Source organism: Ptychodera flava, chromosome 2 (genome assembly GCF_041260155.1).
Source record: "Ptychodera flava strain L36383 chromosome 2, AS_Pfla_20210202, whole genome shotgun sequence".
NCBI lineage: Eukaryota > Metazoa > Hemichordata > Enteropneusta > Ptychoderidae > Ptychodera > Ptychodera flava.
The window spans coordinates 43,672,134-43,689,002 of record NC_091929.1 but is presented as its reverse complement, the minus strand read 5'-3'; the positions used below and the strand labels follow the sequence as shown (position 1 = coordinate 43,689,002).

The window sequence follows — 16,869 nt, the reverse complement described above, 5'->3', positions numbered from 1 at the left end:
TTTATTCCCTTTCTGCTGTTTCCTTGGAAGGTCGCTCTGCTTTCAGTGCAGAAGCATCATAAACACATTTTTGTACCCACACCTCTTGTCCTTAAAGTTGTGAATGCTGCAGTAATCCCCATGCACTTGCGACCGCAGAGCTCTGTCGAGATCAACTTAAGCCACTGGCATGTGTTCTTTGGTGACTCTCATGGCGACTTTATATCAATTTACACATTACCACCTATGTCTAAAAGGATTTTGCGTGTTGGGTCTCACCATGGCATTTGGTTAGCCCTCCTGGGTGAAATGGACCTATGGACCTCCATTTTATTGGCAAGAGTTACTTGTTTTGGCAAATTGCATGGTTTCGTGTTGTGAACCTCCTGAGTGAAATGGAGGCTTAGAGAGGAGGAGTGCGCCAAAATCAACAGTTTGCATGCTACTGTAATACATTGGCAACTTTTAAACTTAGACGATCTTCCCTGTAGAAATAAATTATCACACTGTCTTACCCGAAATTCTCTTCCATCCGGTGATGTAGAGGCAACGAAACCTGGATCACAATCATCTGGATTTGTTATCCTTGCAATTGTAAAACCATGGTTCAAATTGCATCCATCGGCAATAGCTACGTCATTTCCTTCTCTGACAGCGACTGCACAGTTACAAGATGGGTTCCATGCATTTTCTGTGCAGTGCTTCAGGCGAACGTGAACCTACACCATAATAAAATTTTCCATTCTTTTCTTAAACCAGTCGATGCGACAGCTGTTAGACTTGTGATTAAATCGCTTACAACGTATTTAGAAGAATATAATTTGATGCTTTACATAGAATGTTTATAACTTATTATGCCCAGCGGCAGTATATACGACATTTTTTTACTTTCCCTAAATGTGGTGCTCTTTCATGGTTACCTTGGCTTATCATTACCCTGACGTTCAAAATCATAATTTTACATCCTCATTAAAATGTTAACATATTCAGGTAATCCAACAATGGAAATACATGTTACAATAAGCAAGAATAACGATGAACTTACCTCAAAATTGCTGAATTTACTTCGACTTTTGCCTACTTTTTCCCTAACCATGACATAATCACCTGTTCCGTACCAATCATATCTCCTGAAATGAACAGCACACGTAACGATAAAACAATAAATGATTGCGTATGGTAAGGAACAACAACATTTGAAAGATCAATTTTAGGGATTGCTAATCAGAAATGTTTGTAGTAGGTTTTAAACCAATTAGCCATTTTTGTGCAGCAATGTCACCCGAATTCAATCAGCGAACTTGAAGGGCTGATGTGCAGCGTCTCTAAAGCTGATGTCAAATTTGTTGGCTGAGTCTTACCATTGTAATTAAATAATACAAAAAAATACCCCCTAAGTTGCTGTGAATAGTGACAATCGCCGGAGCATGCTGCACATCAGCAGAACGTGAAAGCTGATATAGCATAGGCTTTCCATTTCGCGTATCTTATGGCTGTTGGTGTAGTGCTAGGCAAAGGTACTGGTGAACGAAGCAAAGTTCCCAAAAAAATTTTCCCATGTGGACGGACATACATCTGCATGCGCACCTACCTACCTACCTACCTAACTACCTAACTACCTACCTATACCTACCTATACCTACCTACCTACCTGCCTGCCTGCCTGCCTACCTACCTACCTACCCCCCCACCCCCCACCCCCACACCCATCCACCATTATCTGCAGAGTGCGGAATATTTCTGACAACTCTTAGTTTTCCTTGAATGGTCTCTTTCATATATCCCACTTTTCTCCCTTACTTGCTAGCTTTTCTATTTTTGTCTTCTGACTTTCTTTGTAGAATTAGTTACTTTTTCTTGTAATTCCATTTCTGGCTCAAATGTACAAGAACTGGCACGGTTTCCTGTGCATTGATGCCTATCCCTGAAGGCAAGTGTGTATGTTCATATGAAGTTCACTGATTAGAGGAATATTATGAGCTAATAAATCTAATAAAATCCTCTTTCAAGCTCAAAGCTCCACCGTTCTATCAACCACTCTTAAGCTGGAGCTGCATGTTGCCAACAGCTTTTTTTTTCAAAGGAATATTTCTCATCTAAGATGAAAAGAAAACCCCCTTGTAAAATATAATTTCAAAAGGCAGAGAATCTAAGTTTAGTGCCGTAGCAATAGTTTGCTCGAAGGATTAAGGGGATGTATATTTGGTTTAAAAAACCTCAATTTTGCTATTAATGATACAAATTAATTTAGGTCAAAAACTTGACAATATTTGCTAAAATGTAATATTTCACTTGAAAGAAGAGTATATGCAGAAAAAAATATTTTTTTATTTTGCATGATCTATCCTCATTCTAAAATGGCAAGGGTTCAAAGACTGGCGCTCTAGAAAGTGATTACATGTGATAATACGAGACGCTTACTGATTAAAATGCATCTATTTAAGACCCTATTCTGCACATGTAAAGGCCGTCATGTCACCATTCTATTTAGGACAGGAATATATTTCAGCGATCGGAATAAATACAATGCAAATAAAATGTTTCGTCAAGAAATTCAAAAATCTAAAACCATACGAATTTTGTATGTCATTCAAAGAATCACCGTGCTAATTTTCACCGTAATTGGTTCAGAATTGAAAAATTTGAACCTGTGAGAAGAGTGCAATCTGTTAGGTACAGTAGACGCCATTGTTTTCTATGGGAAATCGAGCTTATTCGCCACGTCATAAAATGAAAAATACAACTGAAAAACCCGTTGGTTTAACTTTTCAATTTTGCCGTTATTTTTTACAAAATTTGAGATTACACATCTCATGAGGGTTAACTAAAACTTTATCTTTTTTTTAGTTTCCCTCTTATTTTTATGAAATGGTGAGTTAAGATCGTTTGTGCTGTTAGCTGTGTTGCCACCTAATTTGGATGTAACTAATATCGCTTAGGAATTTTGGAATTCCTTCGTGAAATTCTTGCCAAAATATTATAAAAGAAATGGCAACATATCAGGGAAATAAAATCTACTACTCTTTCATCATATTAAGCTGTGCAGCGAGGCAATTCGGTAAAATTTTCAACATTGTGCGGAAGGTTGATTGACTCTGTGTACGCGTACTCCACGTATGTGTGGCGAAAAGTTGGGATGCTATTATACAAAATGGGGAGTCGTTGGACCACAGTGAACGTAAATTCAATGCATACTCTGACTGAATTCGAGTAATAATATATCAAGTAGAATCATACAAAGATTTCTGAAATAAAAACAAAGAAAATATAGAATCTAGGAAAGAACACTCATGGGTAACAGTGCCTGAAAAGTATAATTGGAAGACCCTCCTATGATGGTTTGTTGCAAATCGGTGGCATTTGCAGTTTTTAATTGTAAAAAAGTACATTACCATAATAAAATTTACTTAATATGCTTGCATCTTGTATGGTAATTTTTTCCCAGTTACCGCAATACATACGTATAAAGAAATAAATAGGATTATCATTACACTTACGACTCCAAAACAAAAAGTGTTTGAAGACAATAGTCTAATGTACACATTTAACTTGGTATGTTTTCATTACTGCTGTAAAGTTCTCTTCATTTTTGTAATTTTCGCCCCAATGACTGATTCTTTTCAATTAAAATTGCAAAAAATAGGTTGAAAACAGTAAATATCTGAGAGAACTCTTTTCTCCTCAATAGCAAAAGCAACTTGCCATACCACTGTTTAGACAAGCTAGGTAGCTTTCGATAAGATCAGCTGCAATCAAGATAGGGGGTCTTGACTATATAAGGAATTCAGCATGGTGACCTTATCAAGCTTGCTGTGGACGATTGAAGAGATGTGTGAGACTCCTTCTGGAGAAATTGAAGGCAAAATAATACTTTGAAAGACAGGGACATAGTGCCTCAACAAAATTTTTGGGTTACCGATATTTTTAGGCGAAGTCATTAGCTCCAAGCACACCAAAATTATAGGCAGACAATTCCATTTGATGCTCTAGGCAGTGTGGATCGAACTTAGATTCTCTGTACGCATACAGCACTGTGACAGCATGTTTCATTTTCATGCTGTATAGCTTGCTCTACTGTTTCACTGTCCGTATTGTTTGGTGAAAAAGTAAGTCGTTCTCATTAAATGATCGGGTTTCTGCTTCCTCGGTACATTTCATGTGTAAAATAAGTTGCAAGTACATGGCCCTACATTTGATTTTTGTCCCATGGCTGGCTGTGAGACACACATGTATCGTCTTGTTCATACCATGAATCACAAACTGAAAAAAGAGCATGGATCCGTTTCTAGCTTGTGTTTTAGCAGTGACGAAAAAAATAGACTTCATTTTTAATGTTTGGTTGTCTCTGAACAATCTGTCAAAAAGCCAAATAACATTAAAGCCCATCGATAAAGGAAGAGACATCTGTGAATAAGCCAGATTACATTTTAGGTGTTTAAAATCTTGATGGTCATAATGTGACATTCATTAAATAATTTAAATAAATATTATACCAGTGACCCGATTATAGGAGTAACATGTGAAAAATGAAAGATTAAATGTAACGCCCTTGTGTACAACAAGTGGCCGCTGTAGCAAAGCCTTTTTTGCAACATGATGGCCATGTATTCTGCCCCATTTCCATCAAACTAACGATAGAGGGCGCTTTGGTTCAAACTCACATGCAAGAACCGATTAAGAGTTGACATTATTGAATATTAATTTGTATAGGCCAGTAGGAATAAAAGCAATATGCCCAATGATATAGTTGGCACGATGATAGCCCAGAACAGCTGAAAGATGACACATCACCTGGACGTTATTGGTCACGCTAAAATGACGTTTTGACATATTTGATAAAGTGCCGTTGTATTGATATATATAAAAAGAAGGATGTCTTACACCTGCCTTCTATTTTATTCACTGTGAACGTTTGAGGACTGGGATATTGTCACGACTTCGATCATAGAATTTCAAATTTCAAATCGAAAATTTCAAAACAAGTGTTTTAGAATTATCAAGAATCACAACATCAGACGGGGTGGACTCAATTTGTCACGGATTATAACGATTTTAGTATATCTCTTCGATGAACAATGGCTACCATCAAACTATACATTTGTGAATAACAAACAATTTGAATGACTGAGGAATTTAGTGACCCAACTATGACCCGAAACACAGTTAGAGAGAAATCACAAACATATAACCTTTTTTCGGGGACCAAGTTTAATCACGATGGTCAAAGCACTATCGATTCGTTGGTTGCTCGCTGTGTGTCCCGTTATCACGAAACCACATTCATCTACTCACTATACAGTATCACTTTAAAAGGTAGAACCGGTGTGTGGTGTTGCGTTCATTTCCTTAATATCGATTCAATTTTTTCCAAAAGACCATTGGTTAATAATCAATGATCTCATACAGTTTGTAACTTATGTTGAGCTTATTGGCTAAGTTTTGTTACTTTTATTTTGAGTTAATGGAATATAAATACAAATTGTACATTACCTCTAAACGGGAAGTTACTGGACCGCGGTTGCACAATAGGGGGATTACTGATGACGCAGCCATTTGCATACACTGGGCGGGAGTTGTTGAATTCTCTTAGCATCGCTTTGACCGTCTGATAAATTTGAATAATCATTATGGGCACTTCCATGACATATGCAAAGAGGGGTCAAATGGTCGTACAGAGAACACATTTTGAAACATATTGCGTTCTCCAGCAAAAACACGAACATTTTTTTTCAGTTTATTTTCACCTCAAGTTTAGTCGCTATATATTCACAGACATCACATGTAAGATTAAATGACGATTAAAGCCTGAAATATTGAAAAATTATGGGATTCTAGGATACAACACGGCCCGCCCGATCGGTCGCGTGACCTTTTAACATTTGCATAGCTTTACGATAACCGGCTTTTATAGGTAAAGTTCCTGATGTAATCATTTTGTAACTGACATTGGCTATTGTACAAAGCACAGTGAACTTCTCAATCAGCCATTTTCAAATTTTCGGTTGCCGTTTTGGTTTTATGACGCCATCATAATGATTATGTTGCACAGTCTATATTTTTGATAGTAATTGTGAGAGTTTATTTCAGTTAAGGTAATAAAATGTTGAAAACGGGCTTAATTAATTGATATACGCATATGTGCGAACCTCTGCTGCAAATTTGGCTCTTTTGTCATAGGTGTAATGATCTTGTTGTTTTTAGTAATAGGCCACCTGACTATTCCTTATGTACTCGAATTCGCCTCTTATGTCATGCAAAGTCCACTAGAGGCCGGGAGGGGGTACACAATTGCTTAAATATCTTATGAGGAGGTACGATATCAATAACAAAACAGAAAGCCTTACTTACGAGCCATCAAATGTTGTGTAATGGGGATCACCTGTGCTGCTGCAGATGCTAGATTTCTTTCCTTTCCTGTGAACCTGAGATTGAAGAAAACGCAAAAGATACATTTTTTCTGACCGATAACATCAATTTTACACTCTATTACGAGTGACATCACCTCAGACTGTTCCCCCGAATTTTCCTTTCTTTACAAGATCCATTTATGATCAAGTTAAGATTGAATTACTCATGGTAATGTCCACTGTTCAAGACGAACATGCGAACAAAGATTATCGTTGTTGACGTTATTTCAACATTTTACGTACATACAAATAGATAAGCATACATATATGCATGCATGCATGCATGCATGCATGCATGAAGACAGACAAACAGAGAGACAGGCAGACAGACAGATAGACAAGCAGGTAGGCATGCATAGATGGAGATAGATACATTGATACATACATTGATACATACATACATACATGCGTGCGTGCGTGCATACATGCATACCTACCTACCTACCTACCTACCTACCTACCTACCTACCTACCTACCTACCTACATACATACGTACCTACATACATACATACATACATACATACATACATACATACATACATACATACATACATACATACATACTACATACATACATACATACATACATACATACATACATACATACATACATACATACATACATACATACATACAACATACATACATACACACACACACACATACATACACATACATACATACATACATACATACATACATACATACATACATACATACATACATACATACTACATACATACATACATACATACATACATACATACATACATACATACATACATACATACATACATACATACATACATACATACATACATACATACATACATACATACATACATACATACATACATACATACATACATACATACATACATACACACACACATACAAAAATGTGATTTTACAAGTTACAAGTATCAAAGTTGTAAGCAAATGAATATGTACCGTATATCCAAACAACTTAGCCACAGTCTCTGCGATTACCTTTTCGAAATTATCATTAGATTACTGTTTTGATAATCACAATTCTGTCACGCACCTGCGTTCCTTTTAGATATAACTGCAAATGTATTGCATTAGTTCCTTTTCCACTTTCAAAACCATGTCATTCGGGTAAATTTGTCTTTTGTTCACATTTAACTTATCAATTATACTTACCACAACGTGTTCGGGTCTATAGTCGCGAAAGTATGAAGGAGCGCTGTTCTTATTGGCAGAAAATTCGAGAACATACTGGTCGCTATCATCATTGGGCTCTGTAGGTTGTGACACTACCTCAAGGGAAAAGATTGAATCTATCTCGTAATCTATTCCCAACGTAATATTGCAATGTTTGATGCCAGTCTTTACTTTGCGTCTTACGGTCTTGTCCACCTGCAAACCCACTTCAAATATACAATTTTCCGACTGAACCGTTTTATCACACTCAATTGGCACCGAAGATGAAAACTCTATAGGCACTGGATCATCGGCATTCTCATCAATATACACAGTCCTGTTATGAACCTAAAAATGAAAACAGACCATAAGGTATTTGAACCGAGGAACAATCTTCATTAAGGTAATATGCACCTCGAAAGTGAATGCCTTAAAATCTTGCTAAAACTTTCCTCAGTGAAACTTTCAACCATTCTCTTACCGAGCAAGAAACAAAAATCAGCGGTCACCGTGCAAACTTTTGTACTAGTCACCGTGCAAACTTTTGTACTAGAGAGACAAATAACTTGCGATTTCTCGATATTTGAAATCATAAATGACCGCCATCCCTGTGTTAACTTCATGGGAAAAAATAAAATTTTCGATTTTCGAAAAACTAAGACCATGAAAACTTTTTTTTCGCCGAGAGCTTCAAAATGAACCCCAACAAGAGGTAGGTAAGAAGAAAATTGATAAAATTTGAAGGTGCGTTCAACCTTAAACATTTGTTTCATGCTATCTAGTATCGTCGTGTAGTCAACGTACAATGAAACACAAGAAATGTTCGTGGTGTAGTAAAATCAAAATCTTTTGAAATGTTTCTATTTGAGATTGAATCATGACATCACAAATCTGAAATATATTTTACATGGAATACATAATATTCTCTGGATTCCTGACTTTGGGAAGTGTACAGGTGGATCCTTTTCATAGTCGAGTATATTTACTAGTTATCTCCACAATAAACATCGCAAGCAATAATTTTACATGTATATATCTATATGACAACATTTCCTACGGACAATTTTTCGGATACAAATGATATGTGGCTCACATCTATGAGCAACATGCTCGCATAAGGCCCTTTACGAGTCTATAATTACACGTCGTGATGTTCTATGTTCATTTTCATTTTAGCTTGCGTGTACTTACACGCTACCTAAAATTGATGTCTGGATGTCTGTCTGTCCGTGTGTCCTTCTGTTAGCGAACACCTCTTAAAGGACTGTAAGGATTAAAATTAAAACTAAAATATAGATTCTGTCAGGAAATGGCAATTTTAAGTCACATAATAGTAATGTCAGTTTATTTATAATTTGCATAATAGGTTTTACATTTGCGTTTGGCATATAAAGTTTTAATAAATTGACCATAGTTATGTCTAATTACACGTGCAAAGTAAAGTGGCAATAAAATGACAGCAGTCAAAGAAATTTAGTATTTCCATTTTAGCTAATTACATAATATATACTGTATAATTTGCAGAATGATTCCAAAGTGAATTTCGTTCGTGATGTTGATCATAACAATGAAGTTGCAAGCTTATGGCGCAAGTTTCAATTTACAGTGACCTGCAACATACACTTAAACAATTGGGCATTTTTAGTTTATATCTGGTATAATATGTTCACTTAAAATACGATATTTCAAGATTGGGCAATATGAATAATGTATGGCAGAAAATTGTTCAATGAAACTAAAATCTCCAAACTAATTAGGTTTTACATACCGTTATTCCTGCAAAGAAGTTAGCGCTATTTTTTTCAGGACTTATCACTTCCGCGTAGAGAAAATATGTAGTCACGGAACACCGTATCTGAATAAAACACAATTTAGGCTTTGAATATCGAATGTGATTAGGAACACATGTTATTCTGGAAAACTGCAAATCCTTAATGTGCATAATTAACAACATTCATTTATAACATTCTGTGAAATCTTCATATATGGGAGTTAAACTGGCAGTAGATAATTCAACATCTTCATTTTCAGTTTTCTTTGACATGTTTAAGATGTGATGGCACACTTTGCGAGTTATGCATTACAACGCAATTAGAAATTTTTTTTTACAATAAGTCAAATTTCGTGCATCTTTATATAAAAAATACAATTTCATGACACTGTCTTGCAAGTCAGTGAATGAACGAAGACGATAGCACGACATTCAACAATGCTACCTCCATCACAAAAGTTCTCACAAGACAATAAGAGTTATTTAGTCGTCATTAAAACTTCACACTCACATTCTGCCCAAGAGAGTAGAGACCCTCATTATTCGCGAAAGGGTGTGTGAATTGGTCCATTCTAGATGTGTATATTTCATCGTTACCGTCGGTGGTATCCAGGGTCTCCAGCAAAACAAAATTGTTGTCAACATACCAACTGACATTAAATCGTGATTGGTCGTTGTTACTGTCACTTTTGAAGCTACAACTTAAGACTGGAGTCATTTGTTCCCCAAAGACACCGCCATAGTCCTTAGATTCAATACTGATGTTGACGTCTGGTCCATCATTGATTCTTGGATATTCGTCTGCAAAGGAGACACTCTATTTTATGCATGTCACCTTTTTCATGTAATGGTTTCCTATGGAGACAGTAAAGACAGTATCCACATACATCAAGAAACAATGCAAAATATTTCATGAAACTTTTCACTGATGACAATCATGTCAATTTTCATATTTTACGAACTTTTGTTAGTAATATCTCCTAAAATCCTTCACCGAATTTGATGATACCTGCTACAAATATTAATCTGATAGATATCTAATCGTACTGCGAAGCATTAGACAGTGTCAAGATAATAGACAGCTCATTCGCATATTTAATGAAGTTTTGTAATTAGTTATAAAACATCGAAATAACTGCACCAAATGTCATGTAATCTGTTGCAGATATTGATCTGACCAATATCTGACTGTGCTTTGAAGAATTTACTAGTGTGAAGTTAATTAAGGGTTCATTTGCATATTTAACTAGTCATATAACTCTAAAATTATGGCACCATATTTTGTGAAACCTGCCGCAGATTTTAATTTCATAAATATCTAGTTGTCGCGTGAAGCACTCAACATTGTCAAGGTAATTAGGGGTTCATTTGCATTTGGGGGTCCATCTTGACCACTAACTTTTCGGCGGTCATACCAATATACTGCATAGCTGTAGATGTTACACGCCTCACACAGAGTTTATTGCTAGAATATCCAGAAACACAATAGATTGTCCTCAGAGATGATATTCTAGCAGTTATCTAGTACACATCTTGTCTGTTCAATCACAGTCCCTTTACTATGGTTCAATGGCAGTACTTCAACAACAGTCCCACTCCGTTATACTCAACTGAGTGTTGGTTTGAATAGACAATTCTCGGTTTGTTTTACTGTTTACTGCAATGATTATCATGACTAAGTCTGCAGACGTTGCATAACATCTCTTTGCAAATTTCGTGCAGTCACTGACGGAGACAGGCCAAGGTACAATTCTCTTACACAACTTCATAACAGTAAAAAAGTATGCAATAATTGTCAAGTCATCAGCAGTAATTTTCATAACTTGATGAATTCTGTCAAAATTCAACATCTGTAACACAAGTCCTTTGCATATAACCAGTCAGTCAATTATTTAGGTATGCAGAGGTCAGTGATAGGTCAAGTTTATCTGTTGTAAAAATACTGAAAATTTTCTAGTGGATTTACTGGGCGTCAAACATAAATCAACTTAACAATTATGACAATATATATAGCGACATGGTTCCAAGACATTAGCTCACAATAGCAATAGCTCTGCAATATATACTGAAGCACGTGAGCATTTTCAGTTCATATCTGGTTGCAATCAGGTTTAATGTACGATAATGTCATTGAATTCGCATTTGCTATTTTCGTCACATCCCAGGGTTGATTTAGTAGAGTGTTGTTTTCTTTTTTGCAGGTCAACCATTATATGGTGTACATGCATATGACAGTACATGCCGAACAATGCGCGCTCAAATCTTTCAAATAATTAATAACGATGGTAAAGAACAATATAAACAATCTATGTTTTCATTAATATTGTAAGTTTTGTCGAAGATATCATCTGCGAAATCTTCCATGTCGAAAAGTTGTTTCTTGTTTTGTGTACGAAATAGTATTTTGATGTAAATATTCTCTTGTTTGTTTAAAAGTATCTTATTACTTTGGTTTTTTTTTTCTCAGGGATTCGGTGATATTGAAAGAATGAAACAGTCTGAATTCGGGAGAGAAGTTTCAAAGTTTAATTTGTTGATGTCGCAGAGACTTGCTTCTGACATTATACGACAAACATAGGGATCAAACCAAAGTGTGAATGTTATGTTAGGCCTCTTTTTATTCAAAAAGTATCAATCATACGCCGTACTTGTAAATAATTTATGTACTTACCGTTGCACCCAGGAGTAAATCCCGTTGGTGAATTTTGTCCTTCTGGGCATCTCACCTCGGTACCTTAAATATAGGACATGGGAAAAGCTAATGCCCTGATTTGAGGTAACGTAAGCATTCGATTTCACAAACATATATACGTGTAAAGAACTATTCAAGTGTTACCCGTTAGAGTGCGGTGTGAACCAAAGTGTGTTTAAAGTTGATATGTGAGACTTCTGTCTTAATGGTCAATCTCCTTGTATGATTAAGTCATATTCGTACGGATATAAAACCCTAAAGTGTTGCAAATATCATCATCACACGGAAAACCAAGATGAGGTTTTTAAACATTTGGTAATGGTATTGTTATTACTCGTTTAATTTGTATTTAATATCTTGAATAATCATAATTTCTGCTTAGGTTTCGTATGATCAGTTTTGCAACCCATCGTATAAAGAAGGGAACCTTGGTTGCACTTATTTTGTCGAAGAAAATATAATTGATGATCACTACCAAAGTTCCTGATACCTGCAAATTAAATGTCACAACATCTGTAGCACGCACAGACATAGTTTTTTGTGCGGATTGCACTTGTGTCTTTTGCTTTCCACAGAAATGTTCAACGATAACAATTCAGAAATGACGATTCAAAGAAGTGATGGAGCGGAACACAAGTCCATGTTTACAAATAGAGACAATTGTTGGAAATTTCATAAGCTTTGCGCCAGTGTCAAAACATTGCAATGCAATGAGCTTGTGCTTCAAAATTCACATAAGAATAATGTACATTGATAAAACAATTTCGTTCAGCACTATAGATTTGCAATATAACACATTATTTTAATAATTACAACTTGCCATATACAATTTACAGACATTAACCACTGTTTAGACTTCTGTTACTGTTCTAAACGCCCCTCCCCCCACTAACGATGTGTGCAACTTCATTTGATAATTTGTAAAAAAAATCGGCAGGTGGAAATTACCGATCACAGCGTTCCATTGCAGGCCTGTATCTAGTTACAAAGGTATCAGGTACCATCATAAAGGCCTTGGGCCTTTTTCCAGTTCTATCCTCAACACATATGATATTTTCAGCAATAAAATTATAAGAAGAAGACACGAACGAGCTGGAACTTGTCAATATCGAATACCTTGACACAAGTGTAAAGATTGTTCTGACGATGCCCAACACCTTAAATTGGAAAGCCTTGATATGATGAAAGGGTTTACATGTTTTGAAATGCTAAACTGACATACAATATGATTTAGGTAAAAGTGGCTTGATCATGCAATAGTTTTGACTGACTAAACAAAAAAAATGGGATACTCCGCTGTTTTTTGCACATACAAACCTACCCTGTTATAATAGTGTTAAGGTGAGCGGCGTCAACATTATTCTTACCTGCACAGTATGCACTGGGACAATTTACACTCTCCAATCTGTAAACAAAGTAACCATCACACTTCTTCACTTCGATGTCATATTCATCAAAACACGGATCGTTGAATCGGGAATTACATGCAGATGTGAGTATGGTCTCATTGATCTCTGTCGGATGATCTCCTACCATATACAGGGGGTACCTGGTGCCGCATGCGTACTGGGGTAGATCGTCGCGTGTTGACATCTGACCACCGGCGCCGCTGACGAATCTGTACCACTGGTAACCCAGGAGATTATCATCACAAAGATACGTTACAGCTGGTAAAGACTGGTCCACCATGTAATTGACACTTCGTTCAGGTTCGTCTATTTCGATGTGAGAATAACAAGGATCTGCAATGGCTGACGTTGGAATAGTTGCTGAAATAGAATAGAGACTGGACCTAATTAATCACAAACCATTCTATAGATTCCTGGTATTTGGCTCTTACATAGTTGCAGTGTCATTATATTTTCTATAACAGTAGCTTGTTCAAATCATTTTTGTACTTTTGTTTATCAGTCGGTGCTATGACGGTATGATATTTCAAAGAATTAGGGACTGGACAAACATACAGTGGCTAAGACCGGTGTTCTTCAAGATGACTCTACGCGAAAAACTATAGTGAATCTTCAAAAGTGTTTGCAAGAAAACAAAACATTTCCATGCCCAAAAAGCCCCATGACTCTCCCCCTGTGTGTCACAGTGCATATTAATAATACCTTCATTGACATACATTTTCTCATCTGATCTTTGAGCTTCAAATAATATCTTTAACTATTATTATTAATCACTTTTATGCGAGGTTTCAAGTTATTCTATGAAAAAAAGATCACATTTCACTATAATAAATAATTATATCAACTGCTTGAAGTACAATAGCGGTAATGTTTACCTTCATTTAAAGTTTGGCTTTTATTGTACAGACATTACTATTATTGTTTGTCAAGAAACCTATCGCAACCTAATAGTCAACATTTAACAACATTTACATATAAATGCACCATATATAGCAAGTTTTGTCCGGGAAAATGTTTAATGTTTACTCATACACTACCATGAGAAGTGAATTAATATTTTCGGATGACATTCAAAAATCATATTTAACGTTCACAATTTCACTTTCAAACACTCAATTCAAAGTTTTCGCTGAAATTCAAAAAATCAAACTTCTTGTGCACAAATGCATTTGCAGCCACCTTATTCTAATTAAGTATATTTATGTCTACTGTCAAACGTCTATAAATGCACAGATATTGCTAGTTTTATATCGGAAAATGATGTCCACAGTTTTCGCATAGACTACCATGTAAAGTGAATCAACATTTTCGATGAAATCTAAAAAAGCAATCTTCACACGTGTACTTTCTACCTCCAACTCAATCAAAGTACATGTACATGAATTGTCACGCATATATATATGTACAGATGTAGCTTGTTCAGTAAGGGCGGAGTCATTAATACTTTGCCCAACAGACTCCCACGTATTATGATGTGATAGTTTTGGTGGAAGCAATATATTGGCCACATCTTGCCTCCCAATAGTTACGGAAAAAAACTGATGAACCTACCCAGAGGCCATGTTGAAATTTCATGGCCCTTAAAAAATGCTTGCGCGAAAAATTGCAACCCATTCCTCCAAAAAACCGCCCCTGTAATTTCTGTCCAGTCAATGTGCTGATTTCATTCCAATTGATCTCAATACTAGTATACTATTGGATACATTTGCAGTTTAATTGATAGTTCGATCAAGTATGGCTGTATATCGGTAATGATGTTGCAAAGACAAGCATATAATGATGTTTGTTCAAATTTGGCAAAAGTAAGATGCTAGATAAGATACGAATGCTTCAGTTTGCGATATTGTCCCAAACGGTTGTCCATGACAAAATTTCGTTGCACAACGTTCATGTCTTAAGTTAATCACAGACTTTGCTCATTCGAATTTCACTCAAACATGACACAAGTATAACTTTGCTATCGCCTTCGTATACATTTTAAATTATTTCACAGTGCTGTCCGACATTGCCGGTTGGCAGCTCTTTCAGGATGAGTTCATGTAAAGATTTATTTCATAGCCATGCGACATCTAATTCTGTTAATTTCTGATACTTCACATTTATTTTCGTCGATTAATCTAATTCAGCTCCCTGTCAGCAACTCAATTGTGTCAAGCACCGCACAGAGACATTTGTGAAGAGGTTTCACGTAAATTTGGCAAATGGGCGATAATTTATGGCATGAATGAACATGTCGAGTTGTTTTGCAATCAGATCAAATTTGACGATGAGACAGCCATTTGTTACCCGCGACGCTTTACCATGAGATTTTGACCAGTTCGCAACATATGTGCATGAGTGCATATGTGAAGTGTACTGGTCAAAACCGAGTGGTATCATTATTATTATTTTTTGAGGCCATAAACCCATACAGTAAATGTACAAAAATACAACATCAAATCTAAGAAATAAAGCTAAAATAAACTTAAATGTAGAAAACTCTTACAATGTTTCCAGAAACTGGACTGAATATAAGAGTCGGAATTAACACAGCAGCGAATAACAGGATTTCACTTTTCCACAACCGTTCATAAAATGCAAACAACAATTTACGGTGAAGCGAGGTAAAATTCAGAATATTTCTACTAACAAAATTTAATCTTATACTTGTATTACACTTCAGATTAAATATTAATCTCAATGCATTATTGTACGCTACTTTCCGTGAAGACATTTGTTTGACACTGTAGTTACACCAAACATTAAGACAATAAACGCTATATAAAAAACTTTTGTAAAGAGTACACTCCACTTTATGTGAGAAATTGCCAAAATTACATAAAATAAAATTAGCTCTAGCATAAAAACAACGCAGTTGCCGTTGCACATCAGCATCATCTGTAGCGGAAGAAGACATAATATAGCCAAGATACTTTTTTGTACAAACGAACTTAAGAGGTTTACCATACAGTAGTACATAGCGTATTCTCAGACTATGTGCTTTCCAGGACTTTGAGTAAATAGCCATGCATTCTGTCTTTGCAGTATGAAAGATAATGTCGTGCTCATTCCCATAATGTTCACAAATGTTACTTAGTTTCTGTAATGCTTTAATCGACGGGCAAATCAAGACTAATCATCGGCATAGAACAAATGGTTAACAATGGTATTTGTCAGGTGACAACCCACACCGGCCGACTGAAGCTTACTACTACTTAAACCATCTACATACATGGCAAACAATTAGGTGAAAGGATACTACCTTGACGAACACCTTAGTATACATCGCTGGTTGGGATTTATTGATATCATAACAGTTCATTGAAATTCTGGCATAGAACGTCAAAAAGGGATTTTTGCTCTTGCTGAGAGTTCGTGTGTCAACAGTGCTATATCGTGAATACACCACTTTTCTTTTCACGTCCCGATCAATCACATCGTTGTATTTGCGCAAAAATTGCATGATA

At 36.0% G+C, this 16,869-nt stretch overlaps 1 protein-coding gene across 1 annotated transcript in view; it reads right to left on the bottom strand.

Moving 5' to 3' along the window:
- LOC139121675 (von Willebrand factor D and EGF domain-containing protein-like) overlaps positions 1-16,869 on the bottom strand; it is a 56,665-nt gene that overhangs the window by 29,483 nt on the left and 10,313 nt on the right. The window contains exons 2-9 of the mRNA XM_070686759.1: positions 13,382-13,783; positions 11,994-12,056; positions 9,834-10,123; positions 9,320-9,406; positions 7,552-7,899; positions 6,328-6,401; positions 1,025-1,109; positions 495-698 (exon numbers count right to left, since the gene is read on the bottom strand). Coding sequence (XP_070542860.1) covers positions 495-698; positions 1,025-1,109; positions 6,328-6,401; positions 7,552-7,899; positions 9,320-9,406; positions 9,834-10,123; positions 11,994-12,056; positions 13,382-13,783 — 1,553 coding nt within the window. The remainder of the gene's footprint in view (positions 1-494; positions 699-1,024; positions 1,110-6,327; positions 6,402-7,551; positions 7,900-9,319; positions 9,407-9,833; positions 10,124-11,993; positions 12,057-13,381; positions 13,784-16,869) is intronic.